At 33.2% G+C, this 25,079-nt stretch overlaps 2 protein-coding genes and 1 long non-coding RNA gene across 6 annotated transcripts; 1 reads left to right on the forward strand and 2 right to left on the reverse strand.

The window, feature by feature from the left end:
- Positions 1-916: 916 nt before the first annotated feature.
- LOC114384715 (histidine kinase 4-like) lies at positions 917-8,930 on the reverse strand. Of its 4 annotated transcripts, none has more exons than XM_028344462.1 (12): positions 8,250-8,930; positions 7,129-7,546; positions 6,694-6,927; positions 6,444-6,613; positions 5,542-5,760; positions 5,264-5,450; positions 5,123-5,174; positions 4,783-5,012; positions 4,474-4,572; positions 3,502-4,214; positions 2,290-2,775; positions 917-1,672 (listed from the first exon to the last, which is right to left on the reverse strand). In XM_028344462.1, exons 2-12 carry the CDS (start codon positions 7,468-7,470, stop codon positions 1,345-1,347), a joined length of 3,060 nt encoding a protein of 1,019 aa, XP_028200263.1. In that variant the 5' UTR covers positions 7,471-7,546; positions 8,250-8,930; the 3' UTR covers positions 917-1,344. The 4 variants fall into 4 exon arrangements, with proteins under 4 accessions (XP_028200263.1, XP_028200288.1, XP_028200281.1 ...); XM_028344487.1 differs by having other exon boundaries at positions 917-1,579; positions 8,250-8,925; XM_028344480.1 differs by lacking the exon at positions 8,250-8,930 and adding an exon at positions 8,002-8,219.
- Positions 8,931-15,332: 6,402 nt separating this feature from the next.
- On the forward strand, positions 15,333-16,591 carry LOC114370677. The gene is made up of 2 exons (XR_003657905.1): positions 15,333-15,504; positions 16,011-16,591. It is a non-coding gene; the product is annotated as an uncharacterized LOC114370677 (long non-coding RNA).
- A 699-nt stretch (positions 16,592-17,290) lies between these two features.
- Positions 17,291-20,494, reverse strand: LOC114384738 (pentatricopeptide repeat-containing protein At1g31430-like). Its single transcript, XM_028344498.1, has one exon. It carries the CDS (start codon positions 20,239-20,241, stop codon positions 18,466-18,468), a length of 1,776 nt encoding a protein of 591 aa, XP_028200299.1. The 5' UTR covers positions 20,242-20,494; the 3' UTR covers positions 17,291-18,465.
- Between the last annotated feature and the right edge of the window lie 4,585 nt (positions 20,495-25,079).

Here is a 25,079-nt window from a genome sequence, read left to right on the forward strand (position 1 = left end):
TATTTTTATAAATCACCAAACGAATATATTTCAATGCTATATTTTCTCTCATTTGAAATTCAATTTTCGTACTACTCACTAATACCTTGATAATTGTTTTGGTCAGGAACTCACCAAAACATGAATATTGAATACCTTCATAATTTGATTCGTAAGGAAGAAACGATCTTCATGTAATTTGGAAAATTAGGCAGATTTTTGGTTACATATTCTACATTTGACTTTGGCACCATCGCCCTCAATCAGGTGCATCTGGACCAGAATGTCTCCAATGGCTCAAATTGTTTGCCCAAAACGCACTAAAACATCCCAAAGAGAGGAGAAGCCTTAAATTAAACTCAAATTGATAATAACATGTTGCCACGTAACAACTGGAGTCGTTTTCCTAAAAGAAACTATTAACATCAAGCTTGCCTAAATGAACCTACCTCGCTGTTTCGTGCATATTCGTATTAGATAATGTGAATAAAACAACAATTGAATGTGCACTAAATTATAATTCAGTAGAGATAAAGAAAAAAAAGGACGTATTGGATCTCTTAAAATGTATTAGCCTAAACTAGTAGTTAATTCTATTAAGTTTGTGATTTTCTTAAACTTCCAAGTGTGTATATTGGATTGGTGGTGAGTTGAAGACCACAATTTTCAGAGACAACAAATAGTTGTTTTTTTCGGTAAGCTTACCATATTATGCATTCATCGTGATTTTTTACCACCAAACCAGACACCTTAAAAAGTAATGTTTACAAACATGTTAGATTACGAGGCTAAGTGAGCACTAATGTAAACCTATATAAAATCATTTCAGCTACATAAAATGTGTAACTATATGCAGATGAATGATTACTCATTTCATAACGGGGGAAGACGATTCTATCTGTCAGTAAGTACTGCCTTTTTCCATGCACCAAAGATATCCTACACTACACATAAACATGCATTTTTTAACATAGTGACCAAATCTATTACAATACAAGATCCCTTTACATAAAAAGCTATTGCTATAAAAATTAAAAACCTTCTCTGATGGGGAAGTAACGAGATGGGGAAAAACATTGAATTTACATAATTTCACTCATCCCTTACCCAGAATCTGTACACAATTGGGGGGTGTGGCGTGGTATACATTTTACTCTAATAATGCCAAACTGCAGCCGATTAGTAATAGTAATGATCCCTCAACGAACTCAACTCAAATATGTTGCAAAAACAAGTGTTACTCTATGCAAGAAAGCAAAAGTAACAAGTTACATGTGACATGAAAGTGCTAGCAGTGATCAAACTAAAATGTGTTGTCTCCAAATCCAATCATCTAGTTGGTTGCCAAGTAAGGAAGCACATTTGTCATGAATCTGACATGGTTTTTGATTTGAAAAACTTTGCAACTTCCTGATACAGATTCTCTTCCTCAAATGGCTTTGAGACATATCCATCCATGCCACATTTCATGCACTTGTCGTATGTAGCATGGATCACATCAGCTGTCATGGCCAGTATAGGCACATGCCACTCATTCCCATTATTCATCTCCTCATTTGCCTTGCTCTCCATCATCCGAATTCGGCTGGTTGCTTCAAATCTGCAAAATGTGTAGCCTCTATTTAGATGGTTTCCCCAAGTCCATGCAAGCATATCCCAATTTTCCTCACATGAACTAGCACCTTTTCTTCTCCTTAGCATTGAGGATTATTAACAAGTGTGCAAACCAACAACGAAAAACATTAATATAATATGTAGCAAACTTTTATGAATACATATGGATTAAAAGTATAAAATTCCATGTATTCAAACTTTCACATCTTGCCAGCTTGGTTCATCTTTTATGGTTGGAACTTCAGGAGAAGAACCATATAGAATGCTCTAAGATCAGTATCTTATTTTGCAAACCCACTTTTTCCTTCTACTCCATCCTTTTTTCATTGTAAATTAATTGAGGCATCTAATCTAAATTCTTAACAACCAAGATTAATTAAGAAGACAAAACTGTGTAGTACAAAAGGACAATTATATTTGAGCTTATGTTAACATAATAGTCAATAATAGCCTCAATCCTAAGTTATATATGATGCTTCTTGACAAATAATAGTGTAGATAAGACTTGGTGGAGGCTATGTCCCAGGCTAATATTAACTGAGTGCAACTTCCTAGACACTACAATTAACTGGTGGACACTAATTGCATTTATCATGTGATACATGAATCTACAATTTCCTAAGTACATTAAGTATAAATATTTCAAACAAATAAAGCAGGAAAAGAACAAATAGTAATCAATATAAATATGCATACCCGTCCATTTCTGGCATTTGAATGTCCATGAAGCAAGCATCAAAATTGTGAGGCAATTGAAGCATTTCAAGCGCGGCTTTGCCACTTTCAGCACACTTCACATCAGCACCAAACTTTTTTAGTGCACCTGCTGCAACTCTCCGGTTTACCCCATTGTCATCGACCACCAAAATTTTCTTTCCATAGAGAAGGCTATGTAGAAAACCATTAGGCATGTCTTTCCCTAGCTGCCTCCTCTTCCCCATCCCCAAAACTTGCTGAAGACAAGCAGCCACCATACTAGCTCTCAGAGGCTTCATGATCACAGTATCAGTAAAACCTGTGGCCTTAGCTTTATCAAATTCGGCACTAATAATATTGGTTGCCAGAAGGATCATTTTAGGCATCTTAAACATACGACCATTCTGTTTCCATATATTGAAAATGCCATCCTCTCCAGATATCCATGTGTCCTTCTCAACCATGATAATATCGGGCTGGAACATTCTGCCACATCCAAGTATTTTCACTCAGTGAATAAACTGAACCAAGCAACTTAAACAAAAAATAAATAACTTAATAGCATATGTTCTTCCAATGTCATCCACTTATTTAAAACAAACCGCTTAGCATTTGATGTCTGAATAGACATGAAAATAATGAAACATATTATCTTCCATTTTCTTTTCTTTTCTTCCTCCCCCATGGAAAAAAAAATATAGTCAAAAGCAGTTTCCAAAATATAACTTAAAAGAATGATGCAAGCCTTAAAAAGGAAAAACTAGAACAACTAAAATATCAAAATCAACATTAAGCTCAGTAAAGTCACCCAAGAAATATGCCATGAATGGATTTCAAATTGAAGATAACTGAAACATAACCAAAATACATTTGAAACCTTGCCAGGATTGAAAAATAGCCATATCAAAACTTAGCAATTGAGACATGACTATGCCATTATGCCTTTTTATATATCGAACAAAAACCCTAAAATCTAGTAGTGGGGCAATAGCAAGGGATATACACCCTGATAAAACTGCAGAATATGTTTTCCAATAAACTTGCAAAATCAGTTTAAAGGGTTTTTTTTTATTAAAACCACAAGCATATGTTGCAACAATAGCAAAATGATGATACCACTTTGTTTATTATCACTTTCAGTTTCTTCATAATTAACACCAATTTTGTCCACAGGAAAAAAAATCAAAATAGAGAGGGAAAAATAGAACTTACCCTGATGTCAAAGAACCAGTTTTACCACATAAAGCAACAGCCTTACTGATGCTATTTGCAACTTTAACTAGTATCCCTAGTCTCTTCAAATGGTATCTAGTCACGGAAGCTCTAACAGGCTTCCCATCAACCACAATGACTTTCATCCCTCTAAAATTTGAAGGCAGATCTTCCAAATTTTCCTTCTTGTCAGTAACTGAACTTTTCTTAAATGCTCCACAAACTGCAGTAAAAGAAAAGGTGCTCCCAACCTGGGGTCGACTTATGAAGTTTATCTGACCACCCATTAGCTCAACCAGACATTTACTGATACTCAAGCCAATTCCAGTACCCCCATAATTTCGTGAGGTCGAGCTGTCAGCCTGCACAAATGGCATGAATATCCTATCCTGAGCTGAGAAAGGAATTCCAATTCCAGTGTCCTCCACGCATACCCTCAATGTGACTTGCTCGGAAGATTCACAAGCAGCCATTGTTTCTCTAGAAGAATCAAGGCCATATTCTTTGTCAGCTATTAGATGCTTAAAATTATCCCAACTGTTCCGTTCATCAGCTGCTTCACATCCACTTAAGGTTTTGAAATGATAATCACCAGATATATAGAAAACTTCATCTGATTCTCCATTTAGAAAAGTCTCGTGTTTTCCATTCATCATGGACTTTCGGTTGTCCGCTAGATGGACTTTAACAAATATATGCCCTTGTTCAGTAAACTTCAAGATGTGCAAATTAATTAGTAATGTTATCAACAAGGCAACAAGTACCTTGTGAATAAATTTAACGTATACAAGGGAAAGAATAAATATGAAGGATACAAGCATCAATATCAATTTTTTCTTCCACAACTGCCCACTGTGGGGGAAAGAAGAAAACAAAAGGCTAAATCTAAAAATGAAGATAAGAAGATTGAAACAGTTAGAATGGCATTTCCAAATGCAAATAACATCTGACAGATGTGAAAATTCCACTTACTTTAACAGAGTTGCCAACAAGATTTGTTATTATTTGTCTGAATCTCCCAGGATCTCCCATGACAATATCTGGAACTTTGTCAGAAACAAACACAGCCAGCTTTACTTCCACAATTGACAATATGAGTTCAGGTTGAGGTTCAGTATGAGCATCAGGAACATGAACATCGAGTGGCATAAGACACCAAAAGGTGAAAAAGAGATGAAAGAACAGTATAAGTTCATCAATTAAAAAAATAGAATGGTAAACTTGGACGAAGCAAAACAATGCGATGGCATTTGTAGTAAGTTAATAAAAAATGAAGCATACCTCTAAACCTTTGTGTCTAGATTTCTCAGAAAAAAGAGAAAGGACATCATCAATTATGGACCGAAGATCAAATGGAACAGCCTCCAGCTCTAACTTGCCAGCTTCAATTTTAGCACGGTCCAGCACCTCATTTATTAATGTTATCAGTGCCTTGCCGCATGCTTGAGCAGTCTGAGCATAATCTCGTTGGGTTGAACTCAATTCGGTATCCAGAAGCAGAGCAAGCATTCCTACAGTAATTTCCAGTTAAATGATATCAACATCAATGGAAATGTTCAAGTTATGGGAGCGTATGCCACATTTTTGTTAATGAGATAGAGAGGCAGACTGTTGAAGTTACCTAAAATACCATTCATGGGTGTTCTAATTTCATGAGAGACCGTAGCTAGAAACTGAAAATAAAAACAAAATTTAGCTAATTGTGATCAGCAAGTAATCCTGGAAATAATGAACTGTGATAACAACATGCCAGGAAAATTACCTGGGACTTGGCAACATCAGCTGCTTCTGCTCGGACTTTCAATTCCTGCATTTCATGGAAATCATCTTCGACTTTAACAATATGATTTCCAGCACTGTATAAAATGTAACCCACTAAAAAAAGTATCACAAAGAATAGGAATGCCGTGGTAAGAGCTATCCAATTTGTCGGTGCCTTCTGATGGTACCTATTCAAAATTTGATGATAACCATCATCAGTTGACAAGTGAAAACATTAAAGCTCCTTAAGGAAAAAGTACAGCAGCCAGAAGCACCTACCTACATATCATCTGATGTTTCCTGTATGGATCTCCAAAATCAAGCTTGCTTTCATGGGCAAGAGACATATCGCCTTCTTGATATTGGTTGCCATACATGATTAGGGGATTAGTATAGTTTGTAACATCATATACATTCACCAAAATTGCTTGGTTACCATCAAGTTGCCCAAGTAAATTCTTTACAAGGGACTCAACATCAAAGGATCCTCCAACATATCTGATGTCAATTAGAAATTTATTCAATACATTAGGACACTAAGAAGCTTACAGTAAACATAAAGCCACAAGATTGAACCAAGGTTAAGAGGCTTGTCGATGTAAGCAACTACAAAACTAAAAGTTAAAACTATATTTTAGACAAGATAGGATGCAAACCACACAACACAAGCAATTTTAAAGAAGAGGAATTATTGGTAAACTAGGTATAATAAACATTCAATTCGTTAACTATGTTCAATGTTAAATAAAAAGTTCATTAATAAACATTACCAGTTAAATGGTTGAGCCATTTGCATAGACCACAGTTGTCCAGAAACTCACTGATAGTGACCAGGGGAAATGGCAATGTCACCTAAGGTGGTATTGATGCAAATAAAACTGGTAGCACAAAGTGGAGGGGTATTGTGATACTGATACCATTAAAATGTGGTGGTCACACATTTAATAATTAGCAAGAGTTGTGATCTAATGGAAAAAGAAGCAGCAGCGGCTTTCAATAATTAGTAGAAAAAATGCGATATTTGACACACAAAGTGTTGTCATTATTATTTAGGGTATGAAAATAACAGACATGGATAACAACTAAAAACTATACACTACATGTCATACAACACAAAGAATCGCCATGTATATCCCAGAAGAAAACTTGAAAAACAAAGTAGAAGTGAAACTAAAACCGACCCTGCAGTTGCTTCAATGCGTTCTTCCACTGTTGGCTTCTGGGGGAGCTTAGATTTGTACACGGGGAATGTTAAAACCACACCAAGATGGTGAGAACCCAACAGCCTGAAAGGGCTAGTCAGAACCGCTTTCCCAGTGGCTCTAGCCCTTAAAATGTTTTCTCGATCCTCCTAAACATGCAAAGGCAAAAATTTAAGTGAAAATTTAACAATATATAAATAGAACAATGTTCTGCAGTGTTGTAATCTACCTCCCCAGACATCATATCAATAGACTCAAGATATGAGACAGTTTGTTGCGCGAAGATCACCGGCGCATACTCATCTCTAACCAGTGAAGACTTTCTTTCCATTGTCTTTATGACCCATCCATGTTCTTTCTCAAATCTCTCCCTCTCAGAGTTAACAACTCTTTGTGCATAGGCCACACCACTCAGCAATGGCCTTTCAAAGGCCGTCCTGGCTGTATACTCAGCAAAGGTTTCCTATTTTATTATGAACAATGACTAATAGTCAAGATACATGCAAATGGATGGAGATATTTAGTTATTTACACAATTTGAACAATAAGTAAAAGTGTGAAAAATCCCAAATAGCATTTCATTTCTTTCAAACCAAAACATAAATTATCATGCTTAGCTTAGCTTGTGTCAAATCAAGATTAGGGTGGAAGATCAAGCACTAACCTGGTCAATGGCAGAAGGGTAACTGTAGTAATGGAAGGTTGAAACAAGGATGGCAAGGGCATGGACATGGTTAACACTAACACTAAACTGGTCTTGCAACATTCTTGCCCTTTGATCACAGAGGCTACCCAAAACCTCTTTCCTTCTGACTTTAGTGTCATCATCCATTTTGCTATAGATGCACCAACTGATCAAAGCCATTAGCAGGATCCACAGCAGCAGAAACTTTGGAAGCCAAGCTCTATGAGCTTGAATGAAAGTGTACTTTCTCTTAGACCCCATTTGATCATGCAACCTCAAAGCCACAGGATGGTGGTTCTGCATCTTCAAGCTAAGACCCATCAGCAAGCAAATTCACACTCTCCCTAGTTTCCCTGGGCTGCTAAGTTCCCTTGCTCACCTTCTTCCCCCTTCATATCTATATTTAGAGAAGCCACGATGAGAGAAATTTATAGTTAGTGCTCACATAGTAGAGTTAACTTTCACTAAAGTTATGACAAAATTGCAGACACTTTTTTCTCTGATGGTGCTAGAAAAGAAAAAGGGTCACAGAACAAAACTCCATGTAAAAGCATCATCATAGCATTGTTTTGCGTGATTCAAAACATCAGAAAGGGCAGGCACAAACACACTAAGCATGATGAAGGATTGACCAATTCCCTCTCTTTCTCTCTCCTAACAAGCAAAACCCACTTCAACAAAAATCCCAAGACAAAAAGAAATCATAGAGAGAGAGAAAGAGAGACAAGAAACCCAGAATTATAACAAAAAGAATGAAACTTTCCAAGCTCAACACACAAGCATGGGTCTCAAAAGATGGGAAAACAGCTCAAATTCCAAAGAGCCACATCCCTCACCACACCCCTCCAATACCTGGCCTGGTTTCACACTTTTGAGTACTGAGGATCACATTAAAAAATATAAGAGAACTCTAACCAATAATCATGCTATGTAGGCGTGAAATTAGTTCACACACCCTCTTGCATATAATATTCCAAACCAGAGACACTGACCCCAAAACACAAACACACACAACCCAATGAAAGAGAGAGAGTCATAGTATTAAATGAACGAGGTCTTTTTGTAGAAAGAAAGAAACAATAATGTTTATGTTTGTTTACCTGTAACAGGAAAGAAAGGGTGGATGCACAATGAACCAGAGGAACCAAGTTTTGTTTGGTCCAAATCTGTGTCACTCACTCTACACTACACACTGCTGCTTATTATTTTATATACTTTTTTATGCTACTTTTCTCTGTTGTCACTTTTTTATTTAACAGATAAGAAAAAAAAATCGAATTTTTAGGATTTCCCTTGATACTGTCTTGTCTCCCATGAGCTTCACAATAATAAAAAAAAACACAAAAATAATTATCAATTAGTTAAATAATACATTAGTCTATTACTCTATACACCAGTAGTACTAGCCCTTCTTTTTCTCACCCTCTCTCTTGCAACTCTCATTTCTCTTTTCTGTTTATGGCACTAACACTAATGCATTTCACACCAACAGTATCTCCCCTTCCTCAGTTCTCATTGCTGAGATGAGAAGCTGAAAATAGCAACACCATGTTCCAAGGATGGTGGAAAAAAGCAACCTTTGTTGACCAGTGAGTGATGAACCAACAAAAAACTGAACCAAACACAAAAAACATTGTTTTTTTTTTGTTATTTATTTTTTTCTATATTACTCACTTCACTACTACTCTAAACTGCAATTTTTTTCTGTGTGGTCCATTCTATAAGTGGTTTTCTGATTCTGAAAATGAATCATTCTTTTTCTCACCTGGGTCTCTTTCTCTCACTTTTTTTTTTCTCTTTACCTTTTTGTGTGTCCAATTTTGAGGGATTGGAAAAACACAGAAAAGAGTGAGAAAGAGAGTAAAATGGAAAAAAGAAAAAACTGGGAAATGCCATTCACAAATCTCTGTGATAATGACATGGCGGCCAGGCACGGATTTTATTCCCATGTGGATTACCGGAAATGCCCTTCTCTGTCTTGTAGATTCCGTAAATGCCCTTGGAAGATAATGGCGAATTATCAGGTGTCAACGTTGATTAATAATGTTTTGAGTGAAACCAACGTATCCTTTATTATTATTATTATTATTATTATTATTATTATTATTATTATTATTATAGCGGGCTAAAAAGCCTAAAAGGAGATTATAGATAAATAAATCTTAGGGTGGTAATTCCATTACATCAAAATTTAACAAATGACCTACAAAAGCAGGTGAATGCTCAAAACTCATGAACTTTATATCACAGTCAAAATTGGGTAAGGCATCAGAATGAACAAGTATGAGCAATCATGGTATTTCTTCTTTGCATTAAACAACGAACACTGAGTTCAATAATCTCTATTCCAATTGCCTTGAAACTCTCAGTTAAATTTAGTTTTAAATTATAAATACTAACCGGTATCTAACGTCATCAATGTCACGTGTGTCCTGAGTACGGTTAAGCAAGTTAAAGTAGATAAGTTTTTATTAAAATGAAAAAATTATGTTATTCATAATATTTTTTGTGCTACTTATGATTTTTATAATAAATATTTTCTGTTTAGTTTTTTAATTGATATTCTACATTGATTAGTAAGATACTTTTTTAATTGATAAATTTAGTCTTTTAACTTTTAAAATATGTAAATTTAATTTATCTTTTAACTTCGTGGTAGTAAAAAAATGTCAATAACTATTTAGTTCAAGCTTAAAGATGGACTAAATTTAAATATTTTAAAAAAGTTAGAGAACTAAATTCAATTTGAAAGTGTAAGAAATAAAATTAAATTTTACCGAAGTTTAAGAAAAAAAACAGATTTTAATGTAAGGTATTTATAATAATTTTATTAATAATTAATTTCTATAAGAAAATCTGATTAATTCACTTATAATAAAATTTATCTTTTTGTATGTTTTTTTCCATCTACAAAATTTAAATTGAGACATTATTTAAAAAATCGAATTCAATTTAACTCAAACAATACCATGTTGATCAAACATATTTTAAACCACATGTTTAATAGACAAGTTTATATGTCAATCATACCAAATCATATTGATCATTGATTAATTAGTTAAACAATAAATAAATAGTTTATCTAATTACACTCTAATTTAATAAAATGAATGATAAATTTATTATCTTTTCATCATGATTACTTTAAAAATTACGTCCATAATTAATTCTAACTGGTTTACACTAACCATAAAAAAAGTAAGCAAGTCTTTGCATCTACCGTCACTTTGAAATAAATTAATCTTCCTTTCTTTGATGGCATTTGGATTATGGATGCTTTTGGTTTTGTAATGTACCAAAAAACAAATATGGATTATGGACGCTTTTGAAAATGTGTTGCCTTAAAGTGAAGAGTAAAGTGTACATCAGCCACTTTGACATTCTTTTATACTCCTATCATGAGTTTCATCTCATACAGTCATATTATGCATTATTAGCTTTTAAATGTTTATAACATTAGTAATTATATTAATTATCATGATTGTAACAAAAGCATATTAATTATCATGATAAAGTGATTTTTATTGAAATATTATTATTATGTTATAATATAATTATGAATTAACGAATGAATAAACAAATAATACATGAACGGAAAATTAAGACTCTTTAATATTATTATTTAATTTTAAATCATGATATACAATAAATTTATTAAATTTTATAATAATTATTTTAAAAATCATGTAATAGATAATTTCTAATTAACTAATGAGGTCGAAAAAATTTAAATTGTCAATACACATTAATTAAACTTTTAATTCATATATAAGTATGGTAATAAGAAATAAGAACAATATTTTCTACTAATAAATAAGAATTTTATTAAAATTAATAATTAATATTTTTAATATTCGGAGGTGTTTATAGGACATTATTGTGTACTGATGATAAATAAGACTTTTATTAAAAGTCAATTTTGTGTGTAGACTTTTATTTTTTATTCTTCAACACACGTGTTATTAAATCACTCGTTAAAGCACCTTATCTATATTTTATATGTCCGGCATTTTTTTAATTAAAGAAATCTAATTTAGTTGGTTGGACAAAATTATGAATTAATATAAAAAATTATATATATATTTTTTATTCCTATGGAAAAAAATCAAATTTTTAAATTCAATATTAATATTTAATAAATTTGTATATGTGATGTTGTATAATATATTTTTAAAAAATCGTGTCCTAATAATGATCATGGTAATGAGAAAATGCGAGCTTTCGAAGTCCCAATATAAACATAAAATCATATTGAAAAGGATCAAAATTCAAATAATTGAGTTCATGATCTAGAGCTCCCTTTGCTTTTCTGAGTGATCGAGTCAAGCCATAGCAACATATCTCCTAAGCCAACAAAAAGCAAGATATACCCACCTTTTTTAATATAATATTAAGTGGACTGAAGACCTAGGATTCTTCACTTTTCTAATTATTTAAAAATGTTTAATAGCAAAGGCCAATTTGATAGATAGCTGCACTACGAATAAGATTCGAGAGTCTTATGTATAGAATGGACTTTTAGAGAAGTAATTATGTTTACATCAGTGATTTTTACATCTAAAAATGATTTCTTAGCTATAAATTAAAGGATTTAATGATTATGTATTATCAATATAAAAAATTACTTTGCAAATTAATTATAAATTATTAAGATTATTTGATAAAAGTTAATAAATTTATTATATATAATAATTTATGATAAGATGATAATATAAAATTATTTTAAACCATTAATGTATGAATTATTTTTTCTAAATTGACAGATATATATATTTGTCACTCACAGTGAATAATTAAACAATAATAAATAAAGGTGCTTCCTTAGTATGTGATTGACAATATTTCTTGCTTGAAAACAGGAAGAGGATGATCTTGAGTTATTACTTTTTTTTTCCAGCCTCGACTATTTATTATATTTTTAACTTAATAGGTATCTAGTATTATATTTGTAAGACGAATCAATTATCATCGATAGGATTCAGATTGTCTACAGTTGTTTTTCAAATCCTGTTATCCGTTAAAACACCTATTTTATTTATAAAAATATAAATACACAATACAGAAAGTTACAGTTGATGGATGATAGTTGAATATTCGACTACAAAGAATTAGCTTCCCGTCAAATACTCAAATATTAATGTACATAAAAAGTTTGAAGAAACTATGACTTTTGTGTCTGAACTGAAATTAAGAAAATTCTAGATAAGACATTGAAAGTGCAATGGGTTAGAAAGAGAACATATTAGCATTTATAATTAATCTTAACTTTAAAATATAATTTATTAACATACTTTTTTTATAAAATAAATAAGAGTATATTAGCAAATTTTCTTAAGCATTTGTAGCAAGTTATAAGAAGCAGGTATCGTGCCTTTTTTGTTAATCATGTTATTTAATGTAAAATATTCATTAATTTGACTAATAATTAAGTTTTGTTGAATAGTCTATATGATCATTTTCAATAGAACTTTTTTATTCAAAAGGCTCAAGTTGGATCTCTTATTTAAGAAGATGAAATCTAATTTCAGTTATCCAAAGATTTTTTTTGGAAAAAAAAAATTAAATTATATTAAACCCAAAATGATACAATAATAAACGGGGTATACCCCGCAGTTAAAGAAAATCAAAAGTCTCCATAATACAAGAAGACCTATATGAAGATGTTAAAACAAATGCAACAGGTGCGTTTGTCTAAACATAAGAAACTTAAACTTGCTAATAACCTCTATTACAGAAAATTGATAATCTTAAAAAATCAGCTTGTTTCTAGACAGCCAAATGCAGTAGATTGTAATTGTTATAGCCAGACAACGTAGTTTTCCTTTAACACCTGATGTGGATTTGCCCCTAATTAAAAAGTCAGTAATACGTTGTAAAGAAGTGAAACGCCTGCGGAAAGGAGCCAAATCACGAATGTGAGCTCAAACTTGAAGAGATTTCCTGCAAGAAAAGAACAAATGAGCATTTGACTCAGGCTCATTTGAACATAAAGGGCAGATGGAACCCTTGTTCAAAAAAGCAACTTTGTCAAAAGTAAGCAGCCGATTCCTTTTAGCAAGTCACAAAATGAAAGACATCGTAGGGGGATTGCTGGGTTCCATATAACAGAACACCAACTAATAGTAGGCTTGACACCTCTAATGTATTCATAGACTTTGCCAACAAGCAATTGTTCATTGGTGCTCCAAGATTGAATCCTCTTTTTGGCCTCTTCCGTACTTAGCTCTTTAGAGATAATAAAGTCCCTTATTTGAATGATTTTCTTTATCAAAACTGAATCTGATGAAGAAGTATTGTAATTCCACATATCGCTCCCTCTGAAATAGTAATGGTGAACCCACCGAACCCATAGAGAATCTTTCTTACAATGAAAGTCCCACAGGATACGGGAAAGAAGCGCAAGGTTCCAGTCCTTGAGATTAAAAAGGCTTAAACCCCCTTCTTTTTTCGGAGAACAAACTCCTGACCAAGCAACCAAGGGCTTGTTTTTACCAATCAGTTATCCAAAGATTTGTTGGGATAAGAAGGTGTAACTAAACATAATACATATGTGAAACTTATTTTTATTGCAAGAAAAAGAGGAGCGTATTGTTCATCTTTAGTAGCTCAAGAAACTGTAGACTATAGTAAACTTGCATGTCATAGGTAAGGTTAAGGATTGTTCAGTTGTTTTTTCCTTTGTTTTCTTCTTATCCTTTACTGCACTTTATCATTACTTTAGTTAGCACTTCAAATATTTTACTGTTTAGGTTGTCAATTTTTATGGGTCAAATCCTTGCTATAGCAAAAGGTAGAAAAAGAATGCACTTGCAAATTGCAACGGGTAGTCAAGGCAGTATCAATGCCTTTGAGTGAAAAGGCAATGGGTCCCGGCTCAAAATTGACAAGTTTTGAGACAAATGTATGAATCTTGACTGAAAAAGGAAAGCATCTTGGGACGACAAAACCGGATTGTTTCTGCATGACTAACACCAACATATATTTTTTTTTATCTTTAAGAATTAAATTTAGGTCATAAGAGATTTTATAATAAGATGAATATTAGTAACACTCTCAACAATTCATGTACTATTCAAACAATCAAACCAGATCTTCTTATTATAAGAATTAGACTTTTTAAGGACTATGATATGTAGCACTTAAAGTGCGTGTATTTCAACATTTGTGGTGGCCTTGGTCATGTGTAGACTAGTGGTTAAAATAGCACATCTTAGAAAGCAAGCAAGTGTGTTTCTTTGTCCATGCCTAAGTAGCCTCCTTCACATGGGGCAGGTGTCTCTTTTGTGTGAGGATGTTCCCTCCCTAAAATTGGTGTGGTCCCCTGAACTTCTTGTTATTGAGCCACGTAAGCCTTTCAAGTCTACTAAATTGAATGAATGGCTAAATTATCATACTTATTATGACCCTTTTTTCTTAATGCCAAAATGTTTTTTTCTCATACGTAATTAGGAGATATATCCATGAAAAAATTTATACTTTAAATACTGTTTTGAGTTAATTACCAAATTTAAATGTAATTCTATTCTAAGATTAAATATATTGTTTAAATATTGATTAGAGTCACCAAATTATATAATTATTTTTTTAAATCAAATCATATTATATATATATATATATATATAATGAGCTCATTTTATTTTTTATTTATTCATCTTAGTTAAATATTAATCTGTTTAGAAATGCGAAAGGCGACGAATCAGTACTTGATGAAATAGGCGTGGATCTTTCAACTTCTACTTTCTACTAGGTGTAAAAAAATAATTTAATGGTTCCTCCAAGGAATCAACAGTGTGTTTTTTGGGGCATAGAATGAGACTGCCACTGTACCACCTGGTGGGATAAAACTTAGTTATTACTTTTACGATCATAATTGCTTTGTTTTTGTTTCCATGCATATTTACATTTATTTTCTTTTACAATTACATTTTTTTTATAATTCTTGCAGACATCTTTGATTAGATGGTCCCTGACTTAATTCTAACTTTTTAATTGTTTCTTATGCATAGGCAGTTAAATTACCATGAGCGAGGAAATTACCAAGACGATAGCATTAGAAGTTGTGCATGAAAGGTTATTGGACCATGTAGATCAGGTAGTTGTTGAATCCAATGATTCTTCTAATATATAACTAAAACTTGTAAGAAATATATTTTTTGGCTAATAGTGTTACAATATTTTATATATTGACAAGCATATTTATCAATTTAGAAAATTCCATATGATGTTCAGCATCGATTGATTGACCGGAAAGAGTTACGAGATGGTTCTCTTATGATTGAACAATACTTCATCACTAGCAAATTAAGTCAATGCAAGATTCTTGTGGGGAAGAATGGCTCAAAAATTGGATAACTTGTATTTTTAGCCTTTCCTTTATGTAGATAACCAGATTTTGCTATTGCTATTTTCTCAATTTCTCCTGTTTTGAATATAATATGACAAGATTGGAATGCTGTGGTTTAAATTCAATCAAAGCATATGAGAAAAACTGGGGGTATCTCCATCTTCTTATGTGTTGTTATATATTGAGATTTAGTTGTCTGCTTTCTATCTGCTGAAGTTTTGAGTATTTAGATTAGATAGGTTCATCATGATTCTCTTCCAATAGAATCAATAAGCTTCTTATGCATGAAAATTTCCATTTTCTGTAGATTGTTCCTTTTCATCTTAGGACAGACCTCCTATTTTATTTCAGTTTATTGTTTGAATCTCCACCTGCATGCCCTTATCCATCTCGTGTGAGGCAGTGTATGCTTTGGATTCATTCTTCCTTTCCTGCTTCCTTCAGATGAATAGTTTATTTGGGTTTCATTATGATGAGGTTGCAAACTTTTGTGTTTATTGATGTTTCTTTAATACAGGAGAATAGGAATTGAAGCCAATGAAGAGCTAAGGTCCATTTTCAAAAAGCAAGTGCATCTAATTCTCCGAGTCAGGCATAAAAAATGAATCAGGCAAATAGATTTGATGTTGAAGTATACCTTCTTTGCCACACCATGTTATGCTGTATGTGAAATGCCAAAGCTGTGGCGTGTATTACCCTTACACTTGAAGTCTGCAAAGTAACAAAACCATGCTAGATGTCATGGTGATCATGGAGAAAATCATGGGTACAGTGACACAGGTTGAGTTCATTGGTAATCACACAAACAAACTTTTGTGCCATTTACCATTTGGTATCCCTTGTTTAAAGAGTTGGACTCGTGAAGTTTATTGTGTGCATGAACTTCAGAAGGAAATTTCCATATTTTGTTTTTGTTTACTCAAATATAATTTGTTTTTTTACATGTTTTTATCAAAATGGATAATTAGCACATGTGGTCTTTAGTTGTATGATTCTTACTTTGGGTGCTCTTAAAATTACCCATGGCCCCTCCCCACATGGTGAGATAAGAGACTTTGTTATTGTATAATCTTATGTACAGCAATTTTGATGATCAAACTTTGGTAAATTCCCATCTCTTAGGTAATCTAACATCCTGTCGTTGGTAAGTTATATGTGAAATTGGAAATTGGTTTCTCCTCTTCAACTTGGAACTCTAACGAAGGATTATTTAAGAGAGAAGTTTGTTTTATTTTTTATTTTTTATTTTTTTGGTATTGGGTTGGGTATGGGAGCAATTAAATATATTTTGATCTATCGGCTCTAATCTTGTACACTACTTTTTTTTTTAAAATAAAAAAAAACTTTTTAAAAAATAATCTTAATTGCTTTACTTTTATTACTCTTATAATAAAAATAATATTCATGTATAAATCTCTAACATATATGTATATCCACACATATTACTTAAGTTATTTAGAATTAGTCTATTTTAATTTAGTCATCTAATTATATATTTGCTGATAAAAAAATAAAAATCTAATTATATATTTTTTTGACACACAATTATATTTTAAAAAAGTTATCTGTGTTTATATTTTAGTTTTTTTTTATTAAAAAAATAAACATGATGAATTATATTCAATTCAATGCATAAAATAAAAATATATCGTTTAAGTTCGCTGATTATCGTGGTCGATTCTATTTTAGCACAAAGTCATAGTTTTGAGTCTAGCTGAAAATAAGCTCAATTTGAGTCCTTATCATAAGAGAGAACAATATTTAAATGTACAGGCTTACAAATATTGCAACATATAATAATATCATGCCAACAAAAAAATCTTAAACTGGAGGATTGATGCTATTCTCGTTATTTTGCAATACTTTCTACAAGAAGATAAACAAAAAGAGAGATAGGATTCATCCACAGAATCCATATTTTGCTTGACAGATTTCACTAGGAAACTGGGCAATATCTGCCAGCTATCACGGACCTAAGATTCAGAAATAATTTTTTTTGTGGAACTTTCCTTGATTTCAACAAAATTTTCATCTACCTTATTTTTATCTGCCATGCCTACCTCAGATAAAGAGTTATGCTCTCTGAACACATTTGAATTGGCATCATTGGCTTCCCTGATATATAGGTTTGGCCTTTAGTAAAGCTATGTTTCATGTGAAAAGTATAGTTGGTTCTGTAAAATAGAGGAAATCTAGGAACAGCAGGGGGAAGCACAGGCTCCACACGCATGCTTAACCAACTTCTGTATCATACATGCTTGTGAAGGAAACTGAATTTAAATGATGAGACATGGACAACATTCCTGGATTGAGGGGGGTTTGCTTTATCAGAAGCAAGGAAAACCTTCTCAAGTTCTGATGCAGAATTTTCTTGTTGAGGTTCAACGTCACTCTGCTTCATCATCCTGAGAATCTGTATCAATTTATGGAAGGTACCTCATTTATTGATGTCAAAGGTGAACTTTCGCATGTTTCATCTTCAGCATAAACCCTGTTTAAGAAGACACTGGGGTCTGTGTTATAATGCCAAAGTGGAACTGAGGATGGTATTTGCCGAGTACACAAGCTAACATTTGGAGATAAGCTTACTCCAGGCAAGAAGAGTGAAGTATAAAACAATAGGAGCCTATGTTCAAATCTGGCACTTTCACCTACAATATCAGATTCTTAGTAGTAAGATAGCAGGCATTATTTGAGTTCTCCATTCACCCCAATAGTTAGTAGCCTCATTCATTTTCCTCCATAGTCCATAAACATGGAACTTTGAGTATTCAGGGATTGTAGGCAAAGTTTATGGAATTGAATAGTTGCATGGTCTAAACAAAACATTTGAATTGTGAAACTGCCATATTGCATTTACAAGTTAAAAATTCATGATTCAAATTAAAAATCAATTGTGGATTACCTATCCCCCGTACCAAGACCAATTTTTCTCCGGAAAAGGGAAAGGGCCCTCACCTAACCTCTTGCCACTAGCCATCCACCTCAATGGCACTATATCCTGGCACCTTTTTGATTCCTAGATCTTTCATCTTACTTCTCACCTTTCTCACATCTTCCCATCTGTCAGCAGAAGCATAAATGCTAGCAAGAAGTGTATGAAGACTTGAATCGCTGGATTTAACTTTTGCTAGGGCTGTAGCAAGCCTTTCACCCATATCAATATTGCCATAAGTTCGGCAGGCGCTTAGCAAAGCTCCATAAAGTGGAACTATTATTTCGTTGTTTTGATCTGGTAACTTCTTCACCAACTCCTCTGCCTCTTGTAAAAGTCCGGCTCGACCAAGAAGGTCAATGAAACACCCGTAGTGCTCTAAATTTGGCTCAATGTGATATATACTTGACATGGAATGAAATAACTTGCGGCCCTCTTCGACCAATCCTGCATGACCACAAGCACTTAAAACAGCAACAAAAGTAATATCATCAGGTTTTAATCCGCATGTTTGCATTGCTTCAAACAACTCAAGTGCTTCACTTGTTTTACCATTCATGGCCAGCCCACAAATAATTGAAGTCCATGAGGTCGTGTCCATATCCTTCAATCCATTAAAAATTTCCAAAGATTTCTCTATGCAACCACATTTAGCATACATTTCAATAAGGGCAGTACTAACCACAGCATCCATCTTAATTCTGTTTTCATCTATGTAATTATGAATCCACTTGCCCTGCTCCAGAGCTCCCAATTGAGCACAACCTGTAAGGAGAGTAACCACAATGAACTTATCTGGTTCCACACCTCTGATCTGCATCTCCCCAAATAATGCGATTGCATCTTCAAAATGATTAAACTGCACATACCCATTAATCATAGCTGTCCAAAGAACAACATCCCTACTTGGACTCCTCTCAAACAAATACCGAGCTTGATCCAACTGACCACAGATCACATACCCAGTTACCATACTGGTCCAACAATTCACATTCTTCACGATCATTGCATCGAAAATCTCCCTGGCCACGCTCACACACCCACACTTACAATACATGTCCAACAAAGCATTCCCCATTATAGGAGTAAGGTCCAGTTCATTTGCAATGTAATCATGGATTTCCTTGCCAAGCTCCAAATTTCTCAATACCGCACAAGCCGACAGAGTGCTCACAACCGTGGCTTCATTGGGCTTCTCATTGCTCTCCATCTGCATCCGCCGGTAAACATCAACAGCCTCCTCAAACCTCTTGCATCTGACATAACCCGAAATCATGATGTTCCAAGAAACCGCATCCCTCTCAGGCATTTCCTCAAACACCTGTGTGAACCCCTCAACCAGGCCCAACTCAGCATACATATTCATCAAGGAGTTACACACATAAGGGTCAAACTCAAGGCCAGTCTTAACCACAAAAGCATGAATCTTTTCCCCTTCCCTAACCTCCCCAATGCAACCAATACCCTTCAAAACATAAGGGTAGGTGTAGTTATCGGGCCACACCCCACGTTCCCTCAGCTGCTGAAAAAGAGAAATGGCACTCCTTAAACTACCCCTTTTCACAAAGGCCTTGATCATGAGGTTGTAGATAAACAAGGAGGGGTGATGAATGTGGTTGAAGATTCTGTTTGCATAGTTAAAATCCCCTAGGGATGAGTCCATGGAAAAGGCCATGAGCTTGTTGAGGATGTCTCTGTCTTGTTGAAGGCCAAAACAGAATATGTGGGCCTGAATTTGCTTCAATTGGGACATGGATTTGCAGCTTTTGAGAAGAGAAATGTATGTTCCCTTCAGTAGTTTTGAACACTGCATTGTGTTGGTAATTTCTGATTTGAAGTTACATATATTTATATGGAGATGTTTGAAAGGTGGCGCGTGTAGATTTTGGTGTACGGTGGCTGCAATTTCATTTCCTCCTTTTTCACGCTATTGATCCGTAAACTGTCATGGCTTCATTCAAAATTGAACTGCGTATAATTAATTAATTAAACTACAACACAAACACCTTGTTACCTAGGTTTAAACTTTGTAAAAGATTGTACATGAATGAATTGCTCACCCAACTGTACTGGACCAATCTGTCTACATCCATAACAAAAGCCTGACTTTAAATAACTTTAAACATTTTATCTATTTATTTTGAATTTTACTACTAACAACTAAGAAGGTGGAATCATAATACGAGACAACAACTTAGCAGAATCATATCAAATACTTTGATCGATAAAAAAAGCTTTAACAATTTATTTTTTCCCAACAAACAATTAATTTTATATATAATTGGATAATGAAAATGACAATTCAGGTACTATTTTGTATGTTTAGAAACATAGACGATTACTTGTGAACCTCATAAAACTAAAATGATCAAAAAGCAAGCAAACATTATCCCATAATTCCTCTATGTTTTAAATCATAGATAAGGAAGTGATGACAAGCAAAAGCACATGTTCTTTTACTACTTATTACATGTATCATAGTTCATTGCCATAATTATTAAATTGCACTTGAATCTCTTCCATTATCATTTCACGGTTGATCATGTTTGAAGAGAGCGGAAACATCAACATTGTTGAAAGCATCATTTGAACAACCGACACCAAATTCATCTAGGTAGATCTCATTGATGTCATTTGGGTCAAGTATTTCTAAATTTGTGTCAGGATCGATGGAAAAGTATGACTCAAAAGGATGAACTGATGGTGATAGTGGAGTCATCTCCAAAGTGGGCATATGGTTAGGCTCAAGCCCAAGACTAGGCCCATTGTTTTCAGTGTGAGGAATGAGCTCCCTATGGCTGGTGTCAATGGAAAAGTATGGCTTAGAAGAATGAACTGGCGGTGGTACTGGAGAGTGAAGTATCTCCAAAGTGGGCATAGGGTTAGGCCTAGGCTCATTGTTTTCAATGTGAGGAATGGGCTCCTTATGGCTAGTGAAGAGATCACTTCCTTCAATGTTACGATAGCGTTGGACAAAAGCAGTGAGAGGCTCAACATAGTCATTAAAGCCCAATTTCTTCATGGCCCATAATAGGTCCTCTGCATTCATAATCTTTCTATACTCACTTTGGCATTGCTCCTTGGCTTTTCTCGTTACAAAGTTTATGTACTTTGTAGCACCTTGTTGAATCATATCCATGGCATCATATGAAATTTTTGCATTATTTGGAAGAATCTGACCTGTGATTTTTGTCACATTTGTAATTGGCATCTTACTCTTATCTCGCAGAACCAAACTAGGAATTGGACCACCATTGTTTGAGTTGATTGGTGGTTGAATTGTTGTGTTTGCATAGGTGTCTGTTTGTTGAAAAGGGATAATTGAACCTGAACAAACCAAAGTAAGAGTTTCATTATTCAATACATTAAGAATTTATATAGAGAAGTATAACAATTTTGTATCAAACAAATGGGAAAAAAATTGTATCAAATAGTGGGGGAAAAGGATTTGTCTTTTCGTTTTCTTCTTCTTCTTTTGTTTATGACTTACTTTTTTCGTTGATTAAGGGTATCTTAGTCTATAGGCAGAGACTAATCTCAAGGTAATTTATTTAAGGAGTTAACATCTTCCAATATATGTTTTACATACACATAGAATTTGTTGGAGATTACATATTGACCAGTGATATAATGAAAATAAAGTATACAAGTGAAGGATAATTCTTATATCTTAAAATAACTTTTGGGATCAAATTACGCCAAACCTAAATTCTAAAATGGTATCAAAACCCATCTTAGTGATTATTGTTGGACCTATCAAGACACCCATTATTGGAGAGTACACATGGGGTTGTAGGTTCTAACATCAATGAAATCATTGTATACGAAAAAAATATGTACAAATCAAAAGGGACATAAGTATAATAGTAAATATACATATATGACAACATGTAATAATATAATATGAAACATTCTACACGAGTCAAATATGACACTCATCCTATCACCCACCCTTTTCAAATAGTAAAAATTTGAAAAATAAAAAACTTTTTCTCTTACCCCTTTCTCGTTACCGTCCTCATCACCCTCTTCTTCCTCTTTATGTTCTTTTATTGACACTTCCCTTTATCACTCACCCTATCCTTCTCCCCTTTGTGTTGATCCTTCCCATCATATTCTCCCTCTTTCACCTTTTCCTTTGTCATTGTCCACCTTTTGATTCATTTTCCCCTCATTTACCCTCTCTCATGATTAATCGACCAATCTTACTACTCCACCTCCCTCACTCGTAAAAAGATTCCGTCTTTCTTGAAAACAACCATCAAGCACGTTAGGCAATTTGTGTTGTGAAGGGATTTGAAAAGGGTGAGGCGACCAATGGAGAAAAGGGGGACATATAAGCTTGTCTTATAATGATTTGTGTGAAGATCAAGAATGTTGGTGAGGGGTGTTCAAGTTGGATTATCTCATTCTCTGATGGGTAAGGGGGATAATCTAGATGTCGATAAGGTAGGTGAACAATAGCCACGAGATCTGGATAGAGAGGCGAAGCCAAAGGGTTCAAGAATGACAGAGGATGACACATTTTTAGGGTTTATTTTTTGTTGTCATTCATTTTTTGCCCTTGCATATTGCTACACAAAATATCAATGTGTATCAAATAGGCCACTAGTATGTAACTTATTTTTTATTTTCTCTTTTTATAAAATTGAACCAAATACATTTTTTAAGAAATAAAGAACCTTATGTTTTTATAAAATAAAAAAAATGACTTTTAAAAATAATTTCTCCTTTTGGCCAAATTGAACTTTTAGTCCCTCATGTATCGAATTGTGCCATTTGACCCCCTTAGATTTCAATTAGGTCCCCTAGGTATCCCAAATATGCAATTTTAGTTCTTATGTTCTAAGCCAATTGAGTCCTTAGGTATTGCAATTATGCAAATTTAAGCCCTTTCATATAATAGACCAACATGATTTTTGTTAATATATATGAAATAACATATACCTAAGGATTAAACTTGCACAATTGTGATACCTAGGAGACCCAATTGGCTTAATTAGAACTCGGGGGAGGGACTAAAATCACACATTTGCAATATTTGGAGGATCCAATTGGCATAATTGGAACTTGAGAAACCAAAACTGCACAATTAAGATACATGAGGTTACGAGAATGGCGATTAAGCATTTTCTTTTCTCCTTCTCCAATCTTTATCTTTCAAACTTGCACAATTGTGATACCTAGGAGACCCAATTGGCTTAATTAGAACTCAGGGGAGGGACTAAAATCACTCATTTATAATATTTGGAGGATCCAATTGACACAATTGAAACCCGAGAGACTAAAACTATACAATTATGATACATGAAGTTACCAAAATGACGATTAAACATTTTCTTTTCTCCCTCTCTAATCTTTATCTTTCAAACTAAAAAAGTTAAGCTAAACACCTTAATAAACATTATTGCTAATATACACCTACTTATTTTTTAGTTTTTTTTAACAAGTTATAATTTTTGGTGTATTTTACACAATTAAAGTTGTAACCTACATGCTTCTTTCAAAAAACAAGTAGAAGTACAATAACAAATACGTGTCTGTGATGTTTGTATATCAAAGTTATGCATATCAACGATAGAAAGCAAACTCAAAAAGAAATTAAGAAAAAGAATCCTAGTTGAGAATGACAGAAACTAATTAACATATAGTTATCAATCATGTAAGTTTGCAAAGATATATTTATACAAAAAAAACTCATATCTATGGGTGTATATATATTTTTTTGTGAGTGCTTACCCAAAGTTGATTTTGTAGGTTGACCATGACGGAAGAAGGAATCTCCATTCTCCATAGCCTTCGAAAACATAATTAGATTTTCTCAACTTTCGAATGTACAATAACCAAGTCTCATGGTTGAATTTATAATATTTGGAGACAGGCAAAGCCCAACTTTATAGTACCGAGATACAGAGAAGTCGGTTATCTTAAGAGACACTTATCTTAACAGACACCATGTAGGTTTTGGTGATTAAAGAAACACATTTAATACTAAGTGAATTTAATTTTTATGCATTGTTAGTGTACAAAAATTTATACTATCAATTAATCATAAATCATGATGATTATACTATTTTTAAATTGTAAAAATTAATAAATTTATCTTACATGATAATTTTTTATTGAATGATACTGCAAAATTTCTTTATACTATTAGTGTATAGATTATTTTCTCATACTAAATTTACTTTTTCCTCTAATATTATTTTGATTAAATTTATTATTAAAGTAAACAACAAAATAATTTTTTTATTTGCTTGCTTTTTTAAGCTTTTATCATTATTAAATACAATTTATTGAGATATACTGTAATTATGTCACTTATAAATTAAATATTGTCATTAACTTATTTTTTGAACAAAGTAAACAATTAATGCCTAATAAAATTTCTAGATTGATATTGTTGAAGCAAAGATTAACTAATCAAGAATTATTTTTATCAAAGATCAAATTCATGTAGTAACCAAATGATTTCAATCTTAACTTCATCACATTAATCATTTGTTCTCAATCACTTGTTATTCTTAAATTTAATTTTATGTCAAATATATATATATATATATATATATATATATATAAGTATTTAATATTTATTTTAAAAAATTGACTCATTTAAAGTGTGAGAGTTCATTTTTGAAAGAAACAATAATG

Source organism: Glycine soja, chromosome 2 (genome assembly GCF_004193775.1).
Source record: "Glycine soja cultivar W05 chromosome 2, ASM419377v2, whole genome shotgun sequence".
Classification (NCBI taxonomy): Eukaryota; Viridiplantae; Streptophyta; class Magnoliopsida; order Fabales; family Fabaceae; genus Glycine; species Glycine soja.

What these genes read in the sequence shown, in the direction of transcription:
- LOC114384715 (XM_028344462.1), bottom strand. Translation starts at nt 7,470, where the DNA reads ATGGGTCTTAGCTTGAAGATGCAGAACCACCATCCTGTGGCTTTGAGG. An exon ending in CGCATTGAAGCAACTGCAGG is followed by an intron (nt 5,761 to 6,443) that starts GTCGGTTTTAGT and finishes AATTGACATCAG; the next exon opens with ATATGTTGGAGGATCCTTTG. An exon ending in CAAATGCCAGAAATGGACGG is followed by an intron (nt 1,673 to 2,289) that starts GTATGCATATTT and finishes CTCAATGCTAAG; the next exon opens with GAGAAGAAAAGGTGCTAGTT.
- LOC114384738 (XM_028344498.1), bottom strand. Translation starts at nt 20,241, where the DNA reads ATGCAGTGTTCAAAACTACTGAAGGGAACATACATTTCTCTTCTCAAA.